The sequence below is a fragment of the Podarcis erhardii genome, assembly GCF_964252035.2.
Source record: "Podarcis erhardii genome assembly, chromosome: 1".
Lineage (NCBI taxonomy): Eukaryota > Metazoa > Chordata > Lepidosauria > Squamata > Lacertidae > Podarcis > Podarcis erhardii.
Genome location: NC_138497.1, coordinates 31,269,222 through 31,281,737, shown reverse-complemented (window position 1 = coordinate 31,281,737; position 12,516 = coordinate 31,269,222). Strand labels below are relative to the sequence as shown.

The following is a 12,516-nucleotide window of genomic DNA, read 5'->3' as shown; positions in this document are numbered from 1 at the left end:
GGTTCCCGGCCGCCTGCCTGCCCGCGTCTCTCTCCGCCGTCTCCAGGCGGCCGCCTCGCCCCTCCTCCCCACGGCTCCCCTCGAGCTCGACGGGGCTCCCCGGCGCCGAGCCCCCTTCGCGTCTCTCTCTCTCTCTCTCTCTCGCGCCCCCCGTCCCGCCGCCGCCGCCGCCGCCTCCTCCTCCTCCTCTTCCTTTGCGCGCCCTCACAACACACACTGCCTCTCTCGGCTCCTCTCGCCTGAAATTTTATACCTCCCTCCCATGACGTCTCTGGGACGGGCGAAGGGGGAGCGAGCGAGCGAGCGAGATCTCCCAGCCCAGCCTGCGCGTCCAGCACAGTTCTAATGTGTTAAACAGGCGCGTCCTGTGGAAAGGCCTGCGGGGGGGGGGGGGGGAGAGATCCATGCACACAGGCACATTGACGCCCACGTACTGGGCTGATTTAGGGTGGGGGTGCTTGTCTCTCCAGGCCCTGTTTCTCGCGCATCTGCGGTTCCGGGGAAGTGGGGGGGGGGCATCACAAGTTTTCTCCTGTATGCTGCCAACTCCCCCCACCCCCGAATGACAAGTTGGCCAGAGAATTCCGCTTCTGACCGCGTGCGCGCGGATTCATGGATCCAGACCAACCACGCGATGGTAGCCGCCCCCGATGGGAACCTCCATCCCACGCATTCGGGGGCGAGGGAGAAGCGTCCACAATTCTGCCCGGGTCGTTGCCAGCAGATAGGGTTTAAAAGATGTGTCAATGGTGATCCGAAACGCAGCTGCACCCCGACCTTCACTGCACAGTTTTACAGGATTGGGGGGGGTGGCGCAAGAAGTCCCACTGGTTCAAACGGAATTGATTTCTTGGTGCGCTGCGGAGGACCGCAGCCTTGCTCGCAAGGAAACTAATGGGATGGTTGTAGGATAGATGGGTTGTGGCCGAATTATGTAGTCCGAGTCCGATTCTTCCATGGGAATGGAAAAAGGCCAACAATAAGAGGGCGGGACGGGGACCTTGGTATCCATCCTTCAATCACGTTTCTTGCCAGCGTCTTAACTGAGAGTAAGCCCCGTTGAGTTCAGTAGGGCTTACTTCTGAACAGACATGGTAATTACGTCTATGCTATAAAACAATAATTTTATGATGGAGAGACTTCAAGGTTTGATCTCGCAAAACTGGAATGTACGCTGTCTGGCGAGTTTATTCCCCTGGTTCTGCTTTGCTTTTTAAAATACTGTATTGTACACCTTCGAAGGGGAGAGGCTGAGGCTTGTGCACTTTTGAGACCTGATCAAGGCGGGCCCCGCTTCATTTATTTTACAAACGTCTCCGGAGGCTGAGTCAAGAGTAACGAAGGCAAGCGAACGGTGCCCTCTGGCGGACAAGCTGCGCCGGTGAAGGAGCCTCCAGGCGTCCTTGTTTATATATAGGAGCGATTTCCAAGAAAGCTTGTCCCTGAGCCGAAAAAAGTGTGGGTTGGGTACTTGGCGTGGTGTCCGCCTCCCAGTTATTTCCAGCTGCTAAACAGCATCTCGAAAGTTAAAGCTTACCTAATGTGACCTTTCCATCATATGAGAAATCTTTGTAGTTGCTACAGAAATAGCACACCTGCTGTACGGTTTTAGGAACTCTTAGAGTGGAAAAATGCCAGAAATTATTTCTTTAGAAAGAAATAAGCACAAGTGAGATGCATTTGTTTTAAAATATTTGTGTGACGCTACTGTAAAATAATGTTCAAAGTGGTTTACAAAATGCAGCATAAACGAACAACAAAAGAATGAAAAAAATTAGTTTAAAAGAAAACAAAAAACACAACCCCACATCTTTAAAAACCGTCTAAAATCATATAAAACTAGAGTAAGCTGACAAACAGGAACCACCAATCACCCAATAAACCCTTGAGAAATAAACATTGAGAAATGGCATCTCCTCCTTTTCTCATGAGACAGCCAGTGTGGTGTAGTGGTTAGAGTGTCAGATTAGGACCTGGGAGACTTACTCAGCCATGAAGCTCAGCCATTCAGTGCTGCTCACAGGGTTGTGGAGATTAAATGAGGAGGGGAAAACCAGCTTGTGCATCACCTTGAACTCCTTGGAGGAGAAAAATGCAAATATAAACACAGATTTAAAAAGTAAATGATTTCCCCGTATGGGGTTGATACACCATGATCAAACTGGACCTTCAGTGCACAGTGGCTCCAATGCATGTTCCATTTGCCATTCTAACAGAAATGACCATAAGAGCACTCCACAACATGGCCAAATCACTATCCAGCAAGCAATAAGGTGAATGGAAAATTCTACTCGATTTGCTGTGCTTTTAGCAACAGTTTATGTGGTGATGGAACATTCATGTGACTGCTTTATGGCTAGCATATAAGTACCCATAGATTTCCAGAGGGTGGAATTATACACTGTGTTGAACCTCTGTGAGAAAAGTGGGTTCATAAGGAGATCATAAGTAATAATTCTGTTTATTCTTCATTTTCCAACATGAAGAACTTAGTAGCGCATTAATTATTAACATGTTTCATCAGCTTTTATGGACTAGAGCCCACTTTAACAGATGCACCCGATCAATGTGTTCAGCTTCAATGTGATCGAAGGCTGTGTTGGTTTGTTTCTGCTGCAACAAGCTAACAGCTGGAAATGGCTCAAATGAGAAGTGCTGGCTAGCCCTTGAAAGCTATACTTTGTGCTCAGGAAGCCTGGTCTCTCCAGAAGTCCCTTTTATGGCACATTCATGATGACTGGTGCTCACGATGCTATCAGGGTGGTCATACACAATCCTTTTTTCGACAGTTTGCGTCTGCCTTCTGTGAAGTTTTTTAGGGTCGTCGGTCACAGCGCTTCGTTTCCAGCCGATTCCTATTGCACGACTTCTGAAATCCTGTAACTTTTTATACCACAAGTGCTCGGGTTTGTTATTATTCAGTCTTTTTTCTGCCCCAGCCCCGCCTGACAGCGATGATGTGACAAGAGTTTGTTGTTGTTGTTTAGTCGTTTGGTTGTGTCCGACTCTTCGTGACCCCCTGGACCAGAGCACGCCAGGCACTCCTGTCTTCCACTGCCTCCCGCAGTGACAAGAGATACAGAAGCCTTTAAGAACAAAGTAAAGCAATGTCCATCCACCCCGAACGCCCCTTTTTCTTGTGTCCATAACCATGTTGGCGGAATACATAATACACGTGTACGTGTGTGTCTAGATTCTCAGTTTCTAGGGAGAGGCGCTCGGTACTGGCTTACAGGCTCCCCTGTCTTCATCGTATTCGCAGTAGCTCTCAGGGCAAAGCCCTGAACCATTCTTGAGGATTGTTAACCCGAGAGCGATCAATTGCACGCAGGGACTTTCAGGCATCCGGGCTTGCCAGGCGCTTCCGACGTTAACAAGCGGGCAAAATATTGCGGCTCCAGGAGGCGCTTAGCTTGTTGTTTCGAGGTGGCTGGGGAAAGTTGCTGCCGGGTGAGAGAGCCGGGGAGATGGAAATAAAGGGCCCTTCCTCGCGTGCTGTTGGACTACAACTCCCACCATCTTTAGCCAGTTTAGCCAAAGGCCAGGGATGACGGGAGTTGTAGTCCCAACCACGTCCAGGGACCCTATAAGGTTGAACAGCACAGGGACTGTGGACGGACTACAAAAAAGGCTGCGGTCGCTTTAAGGGAAGTCAGCGGTTGCTAAGGACGCGCGCGGAGGAGGGGGGCGGGACTTTCTCCCGGAAGTGAGCGGTTCGGTCTGAAAGATGGACGACGACTTGGAGCTGGACGAGGAAGTCTGCAAGGGGGTAAGAAGAAGAAGAAGAAGAAGAGCGGGAGGGCGCGCAGCCCGAGTTGCCATGGCGACGGAGAGGCCTACTCGCTGTCCTAACGCCCGGCGCTCCACGCGCTGTCTTTTGCCCTGTCCCCCGATCTCCCGGAGGAAAGGACCGCCGGCCGAGGGCTTTGGTTGCCCGAGGCAACAGCCCTCCTGGTGGCCCCTTCCCTGTTTTAGAGCGGGGGGCGGGGAGGTATCCGCCGTGGCTCTCCAGGTGTTGATGGGCTGCAACCCCCAGAGTCGCTGGCCGTTGGTGGGAGCTGGAATCCAACAACTACCTCCTTCACTCCTATTGGCTTTCTTTTAGGAGCCGCCATATATCAGGCATAGGCAAACTTGGCCCTCCAGATGTCTCGGGACTACAACTCCCTTGATCCCTAGCTAAAAGGAACCATGGTCAGGAATGATGGGAATTGTAGTCCCAAAACATCTGGAGGACCGAGCCTATGCCTGCCATATATGACCTTCCCTAGAGACTAGCTGTGTAACCTGCTAGCCTTAGCTTGATCATCCTGGCTGTACATCTGCCTCCTTGACCACACATGCTGTGACTGAAGCTCCCCTTTTGAATCATTCTTTGTCCTCCACATAGGTAGTAGCAAAGATGGGCCGACGAGCTCACCAGGATTACACTCCAGAGGAAAACCATCTTAGCCTGACCAGCTCTCCAGCTTTGCAGGTAGGTGTAACTGGATGGGTCAACACCGATTGTAACCTGGACTTAGTTTCACATCAAACATGCTGAAAGACTTCATCTAGGGTAGAAGACTAGGCGCCAGGTTATTATAACCAGGATCTTAACCGTAAGTCAAACTTGCATAAGAGTAAGAACACAGGAAGAGCCCATAATAAGAGATCAGACCAAAAACCAATCTAGCCCAGCCTCCTGTTTTCCTCAGTGGCCAACGAGATGTCTATGGGAAGCGTACTGAACAGCAATGATTATTTCTCTGCTTCTGCTTCCATTTTAGTAGATGATTAGAACAGTGACTTGGGGGGGACGGGACTTTTGTAGGTAACATCCATTCAGCCGAAGTTTTCATTAAGGCAGGGATGGGGAACTTGCTACCCTCCAGATATTGAAATTCAGTGCTCATCATCCCTTAACATTGGCCATGCTGGCTGGGGCTAATGGGAATTGGAGTCCCACAACATCTGGAGGGCCACAAGTTACCCAACCCTGATTTAAGGAGTTCTCTTGCACTGAAAAAGTAAGGATTAGTGTTCTCAATTTCTCTAACAGACATTTCTTTTCCATAGTTTTACTGTGTATTCATGGCTAAATACGGAATCATGGCACCCTATCTGAGAAGCAGAGGAGCTGAAATCTTTGGGATGTGCTAGGACCTCCTTGGAAAGTAGAAGAAAAATCAAAATCTGGCTTCTGACTGGTCTGTTTATTTGACAGCCAAACACTCCACCAGGAGCCCTTTATAGGAAAACCAGCTAACAACATTACTGGGTAACTGACTCATAGTGAATAGCCACACCTCTGCTGCAGATTAGACTTTGTAGTTGGTGACATTCTGGCCCCCAGTCTACTGCAGAACCTGGTCTGTTTTCTCTGTCTATATGTTCTCTGGTGGCTGTATCTCTCTTAACTAGTGCCTATATCTGAAGCATTGGTTGCCTTATGAAGTTGGGCAGTTAAGCTAAGCAAAGGATCATAGGATCAGTTTTGAGGAACAAAATTTAGTTGATGGGCTGGAAGAATGTGAATATGAGTAGTAGTAGTAGTAGTAGTAGTAGTAGTAATAATAATAATAATAATAATAATAATAATAATAATAATAATAATAAAAATTATTTATACCCTGTCTGGCTGAGTTTCTGCAGCCATTCTGGGCAGCTCCCAATTAAGTGTTAAAAACAATACAGCATTAAATATTAAAAACTTCCCGAAACAGGCCTGCCTTCATATGTCTTTTAAAAATAGGATAGCTGCTTATTTCCTTGACATCTGATGGGAGGGTGTTCCACAGGGCGGGCACCACTACCGAGAAGGCCCTCTGTCTGCTTCCCTGTAACCTCACTTCTCGCAATGAGGGAATCGCCAGTTAGGAGCTAGGAGATCTGGAGAGGTTTTCAGGCTGTGAACACAAATAATTCAAGTTTAAAATATTGTTCATTGAATCTAAATAAGGAATCCATGCAAATCAGTGCACCTATGTGAATTAATAAGACTTAACCTGAATCAACCTATACCTCTTGAAACAATCCTGTTTCATCATGCCAGTTGTTTGCTCTGTACTTCATTTCCAGTCTATCTAACAGTTCCCCAAGACTTGAAAATTGACCTTACAAGCAAATGCTTTACCTTACCAGCATAGATCAGGCTGATTTGTATGGATGCTTTTTGAGTATTATCTTATAAGCACCAGTTGTTCTTTGTTTGTATTGGAAAATTATGAAAGCATTGAAACTATTTTCATTCAAAAGGTGTCATTTGAAAACCCATGTCGTCTAGGCAATATTTATGTGGTTTAAGCTATCAAAAGTTGCTCATCAGTATAGCATTAAAATTCTAAGCTTTTCCCAAATTCCCTCAGCAGCCAACCCAAAAGCTGCACAGGTGCACTGTTATATCAGAGCAGCTAAGCCAGTGGCAGCCAAAAGGACTGTAAGGTGATACCTTGGTCTGCCAAGCCCATTTGAGATGATTGCTTACTTACTTCCAGACAGTAAACCATGGTTTATTGTGACAGGAATCAGTGGCGTAGCGTGGGTTGTCAGCACCCGGGGCAAGGCAAGTAATTTGCGCCCCCTAACCCATGGATTTGCGCCCCCTAACCCGTGGACTTGCGCCCCCTAGCCCTAACCCCCAGATGTTGCGCTCGGTGCGGCTGGCCCCCCCTGCACCCCCCACGCTACGCCACTGACAGGAATGAACCACAACAATCTTTCTCTGGCATGACTTCAAGGAAGAGGTCAGAAGGTTTTGATTCTGGTTTTGATTAACTGCAGTTTAGTATCACATCTGAAAGCTGACCTATGGTTTAGCCCAGGGTTCAGCAACCGTTTTCAGCCGTGAGCCGGTCCACCATCCCTCAGACCATGTGGTGCGCCAGACTATATTTTTTGGGGGGAAAGGAACGAATTCCTATGTCCCACAAACAACCGAGAGATGCATCTTAAATAAAAGCACACATTCTACTCATGTAAAAACACGCTGATTCCTGGACCGTCTGGGCCGGATTGAGAAGGCTATTGGGCTGCATCCGGCCCATAGGCCTTAGGCTGCCTACCCCTGGTTTAGCCCAGTTGTACATAATTTCACACATATGTTATAGGGATGTGGGCAGCGCTGTGGTCTAAATCACTGAGCCTCTTGGGCTTGCTGATTGGAAGGTTGGTGATTCAAATCTGCACGATGGGGTGAGCTCCTGTTGCTCTGTTCCAGCTTCTGCTAACCTAGCACTTCGAAAACATACCAGTGCAAGTAGATAAATAGGTATTGCTGCAGTGGGAAGGTAAATGGCATTTCCATGCACTCTGGCTTCCATCACAGTGTTCTGTTGCATCAGAACCGGTTTAGTCATGCTGGCCACATGACCTGAAAAGCTGTCTGTGGACAAACACCAGCTCCTTGACCTGAAAGCGAGATGAGCACCGCACCCCATAGTCACCTTTGACTGAACTTAACCATCCAGGGGTCCTTTCCCTTTTTTATTTTTTACATGTGTTATATGTTACATTTTAGATGCAGACTTCAGAATCTTAGGGTATACCTACGAAAGTCATGTGTGAAATGGTCTTACTGTGCTATTCTGCCAAAGTTTTGCTTTTTGTGATGTATCATAGTGATGTAATGTTATTATTTGTACCTCAGACTTCCCATCATGGGAACTGTCCACTCCCTGCAGTGCTACAGTTTGGTGCAAACTTGCTACACACTATGATTGTGGACAACAAGCCACAATTGAGGAGCAGCGTGTTATGCAGTTGTGTTACATAAGACCCACACGTCAAGTCACATTATACATATATGGCAATCTACACTTGCTATGATATGACATTGCTGTTCTCTGTCCAGACTATTGTAGTTCACACATGCAATGTGCTTAGCTCCTTGGGAATGACTTCACTGCTATATATCCTTTCATATCTACTCACTGGTTCTTGGACTGAAATATACTAATGTATGCTATTCATAGTTGACCTTTGGCTGGTGGGAGAGATGTACCTTCCATCAGAAGAGGATCAGGATAGGTGAGCTTTGCCTGTTCCACTCAGGTTTGTGTAATGGATCAGTGTTTCTCCTCCTGAAACTACCCAGTGGCCTGCAAATGTGTTGGGCTTCCAGCTGTTCCCTAGGAATATGGCCAAATTCTCCAACAGGAATCTGAAAAATGTAGTTGAACTCATGTTCCCTAATTAGGTCGGCTTATTTCGAATGAGCTCTGGCCTCATCCAGCCTGGAGCTCCCCAAGGCCTTCTCGTCAGCCCCTGGCACCCTGAATAGCTGCCTAGTTATTTTCAGCCTGCTGGGGTTATCTCCTTATCCTCAATAACATTTTTCATCATCCTCACCAAAATAACTCTCTTAAGCATCTTTTATTTCCCAGCCCTTTTCATTTTAGTTTTCGCTGTTAGTTTGCTTGAAGATTGCTGAGTGTTGAGCACAAAGCCATGGGAAAGACTTATATTAAAATTCTATTTCCACACATTTATTTCATTCTTTGAATAGTTTCCAACTTGAGCCCACTGAAGGAAGAAGGAGGAACCATTGGCTGCACAGTTACACCACACATCTCTTGCCTCCTAGGACACTGTGGCTATATGGGTCTACATATGCCCCCTGAGGGAGAGGCCTGGGATTATTGGATCCTGGCAGCATGATGTGTGGGAAAGATAAAATTGCAGCTTGCTGTCAGGAGTTGTGTAGTCAAATTAGCCTATAAGAAGGATATTCAGAGGATTTTAAATTGAACTCCACTGAGGTGTTTCAAGTTGCAAGAGACTCCAGATTTGTTTTCAGTGAACAAATGTGTTTCATGTATAAACATGGTTGAAAAGGCCTCCATCACACAGAGTGATCAGCAAAAGAGGTATATTCAGATTCCTATACAGTAATGGCTCCCACTGAAAAAAATTGACACGATTGGAAGATATAAAAATTGACACAATTGGAATCCAGTCGGGATTCAGGCCTCATCATGGGACTGAAACTGCCTTGGTCGCACTGGTTGATTATCTCCGGCGGGCTAGGGACAAAGGTGAGAGCTGTTTCCTAGTTCTGCTGGATCTCTCAGCGGCGTTTGATACCATCGACCATAACATCCTTCTGGACCGTCTTGAGGGGCTGGGACCTGGGGGCACTGTCATACAGTGGTTCCGCTCCTTCCTCCTGGGCCGTGTTCAGAAAGTGGTGGTGGGGGATGAGTGTTCAGACCCTGGGCTATCACTTGTGGGGTGCCTCAGGGTTCTGTCCTCTCCCCCATGCTTTTCAACATTTACATGCAGCCGCTGGGAGAGATCATCAGGAGGTTTGGGCTGGGTGTTCATCAGTATGCGGATGATACCCAGCTCTACCTCTCTTTTATATCAGAACCAGTGAAGGCGGTGAAGGTCCTGTGTGAGTGTCTGGAGGCGGTTGGAGGATGGATGGTGGCTAACAGATTGAGGTTGAATCCTGACAAGACAGAAGTACTGTTTTTGGGGGACAGGAGGCGGGCAGGTGTGGAGGATTCCCTGGTCCTGAATGGGGTAACTGTGCCCCTGAAGGACCAGGTGCGCAGCCTGGGAGTCATTTTGGACTCACAGCTGTCCATGGAGGCACAGGTCAAATCTGTGTCCAGGGCAGCTGTTTACCAGCTCCATCTGGTACGTAGGCTGAGATCCTATCTGCCTACGGACTGTCTCGCATGCTCTGGTTATCTCCCGCTTGGACTACTGCAATGCACTCTACGTGGGGCTACCTTTGAAGGTGACTCGGAAACTACAACTAATCCAGAATGCGGCAGCTAGACTGGTGACTGGGGGCGGCCGCCGAGACCATATAACACCGGTCTTGAAAGACCTACATTGGCTCCCAGTACGTTTCTGAGCACAATTCAAAGTGTTGGTGCTGACCTTTAAAGCCCTAAACGACCTCGGTCCAGTATACCTGAAGGAGCGTATCCACCCCCATCATTCTGCCCGGATGCTGAGGTCCAGCGCCGAGGGCCTTCTGGCGGTTCCCTCATTGCGAGAAGCAAAGCTACAGAGAACCAGGCAGAGGGCCTTCTCGGTAGTGGCGCCCGCCCTGTGGAACACCCTTCCAGCAGATGTCAAAGCGATAAACAACTACCTGACATTCAGAAGACATCTTAAGGCAGCCCTGTTCAGGGAAGTTTTTAACGTGTGATATTTTACTGTATTTTTGGTTTCTATGGAAGCCGCCCAGAGTGGCTAGGGAGGCCCAGCCAGATGGGCGGGGTATAAATAATATATTATTATTATTATTATTATTATTATTATTATTATTATTATATAATAATTTACCCCATTCGGTTTCAGTGAGAGAATTTGTGGATGATACAAAATTGTTCAGTGTTATATAAAAGACACTGGACCTCTTCAAACTGAGTGAATGGGTGAAAACAAGTGTAAACTGATGCTTGTCGGGGCAAAAATATTAATCTCATATATATGTTCATGGGGTCTGAACTAGCAGTTATTGTTCAGAAACAATATCTTGCTGTCATAGTGGATAGCTTGATGAAAGTTGGCAAAGGAATTGAAAATAAAACCGCTGACATCATAATGCTGCTATACAAATATATGCTGTAAGTGCATCTGGAATGCTGTGTACAGTTCTCACCTCAAAAAGAATATGGTAGAGCTGGAAAACATTTGGAAGAGGGCAATCAAATGATAAAGTGGTAGGAGCAGCTCCCCTATGAGGAAAATTTGCAATGTTTGGTACTTTTTAATTTTGAGAAAGGCAAGTAAGAATTGGCATGATAGGCATTTATAAAGTTATACATGGCATGGAGAAAGTGGATAGAGAAAAGTTTTTCTCTCTCTCTCTGTCATAATACTAGAACTCAGGGCTAAATGTTGGAAGATTCCTGAAAGATAATGAAGTAATTCTGCACACAGTGTGTAGTTAAACTATGGAACTTGCTCCCTCAGGAAGCAGGGATAGCCACCATCTTGAATAGCTTTCAAAGAGGGTTAGCGAAATTCATGGAGGATAAATCTGTTAACGGCTGCTGGCCATGCTGGAGGCTATGATCTGCCTCCACAGTTAGAGGCAGTAGGAGAGAGTGCTTTAGTACTTGGGTTCTACTTACAGGCATTTGGTTGGTCACAGAGAGAACAGGATATTGGACTAGATAGGCCATTGGCCTAATCCAACAGGCTTTTCTTATATTTTTAAGTTCTTATATTCCAGTCTTGCAGTCTCTTCCATATATTGACCTTGCCTCTCCTGACTTTTTGTGTGTCTCTTGACATCTCTAGTTCATTTGGCTTCTTCCCCTTTGTTTTCAAGTGCTCAAATCTCTGCCATTCCTAGAAAAAGCTACCTTTGATCCCACTTCTCCTTCCACCTATTGCTCTGTGTCTCTCTTTCCTTTACCCATTTTTCAAGCATGTAATTTATAACTCTTTGTGACTTATCCTCCCAGGTCTCTGCTTGATCTTATTTTTTGCTTGTTTCACTCTTTTGAAACTACTCCCACCAAATTACCTTAGACAAAGATCTAAGGGCTGTTTATTGACCTGCCTGGTGCCTTCAACCCTCCTTATACCATTTTCTTCAAATGGCTTTCCATTTTACAGTTTCAAAGTTCTGTACACTCCTCATTCCTCCACCTCTCTCACCACTCCATTATTATTTTCAGATCCTGGTCAAGTTTATTTAAAAGTAAATCCCACTGAATTCCATGGGAGTTATTTCCAATGTAAGTGTTCCATAAGACTGCAACTTTTGTTTCCCAGATTAAACCCGTCAGAATATTCTTATTACACTTGGAAAGCTTGCACTTGAGTGCATAATGCATAATTCTAGATTCCTAAAAATGTATTAAAACCCAGCATACAAAATTAGTGTGAAGACAAAAGAATCATTTTCAATGATCCCCTTAATGGCTTGGATCCAAAGAGCTTCTTAGGGCCATGCAAGGGGTTTCTGCTACCTAGTGGAATTCACTTTCTTAAAATATGACAAACTCCTTTTTAAACTTTCTTCATTGTTATGTGTAATGGTTTTAGGGGTTGCTCGTGCGTAAGCAGGCGCCTATCTCCCTGGCTGGGTGCAAACACCTGGTTGGGCGGCCAAAGTGAACCTCTTCTGTCCGGACAGCCACTCACCTGTGGCTGACTCAATCGTTGGCAGAATCCGTGAGTGGGCGTTTCTTAAACTTCTTCCAGCAAAGAAGCTCTTTGACGCCTACCCTCTCTGCGCGAAAGCCTTCTGCGCAGGGAGGGCGTGGGCAACGGAGGTCCCCTACTCTCCCCGCTGGTTCCAGGCAAGGAGTCATGGGACCGCCTCGCCACTTCCCCCGCCTGCCCCCCTTCTCCACTGGTGCTACGCTGATTCTCTTCCCCAGAAGATGGGCTGCTCCTCCCAATCCCTGGACGCTCTCTGGAATCCCTCTGGCTTTTGCGCCCCCCCTCCAGTACTGATGGCAGTTCCCTGACACTATGTGACATGGGGAGACAGCTATTCAGTCTAAAATTGGTTTTAGTTTGAATTCTGTACACTGCATAGATATATTTTTATGAGTTTGC

At 46.8% G+C, this 12,516-nt stretch overlaps 1 protein-coding gene across 1 annotated transcript in view; it reads left to right on the top strand.

The window, feature by feature from the left end:
* Positions 1 to 3,611: 3,611 nt before the first annotated feature.
* The window catches only part of IFT43 (intraflagellar transport 43), a 47,006-nt gene continuing 38,101 nt past the window's right edge, over positions 3,612 to 12,516 (top strand). Inside the window, exons 1-2 of the mRNA XM_081866551.1 lie at positions 3,612 to 3,769; positions 4,391 to 4,477. Of these exons, the coding sequence (XP_081722677.1) occupies positions 3,728 to 3,769; positions 4,391 to 4,477 (129 nt within the window). The 5' untranslated portion in view covers positions 3,612 to 3,727. The remainder of the gene's footprint in view (positions 3,770 to 4,390; positions 4,478 to 12,516) is intronic.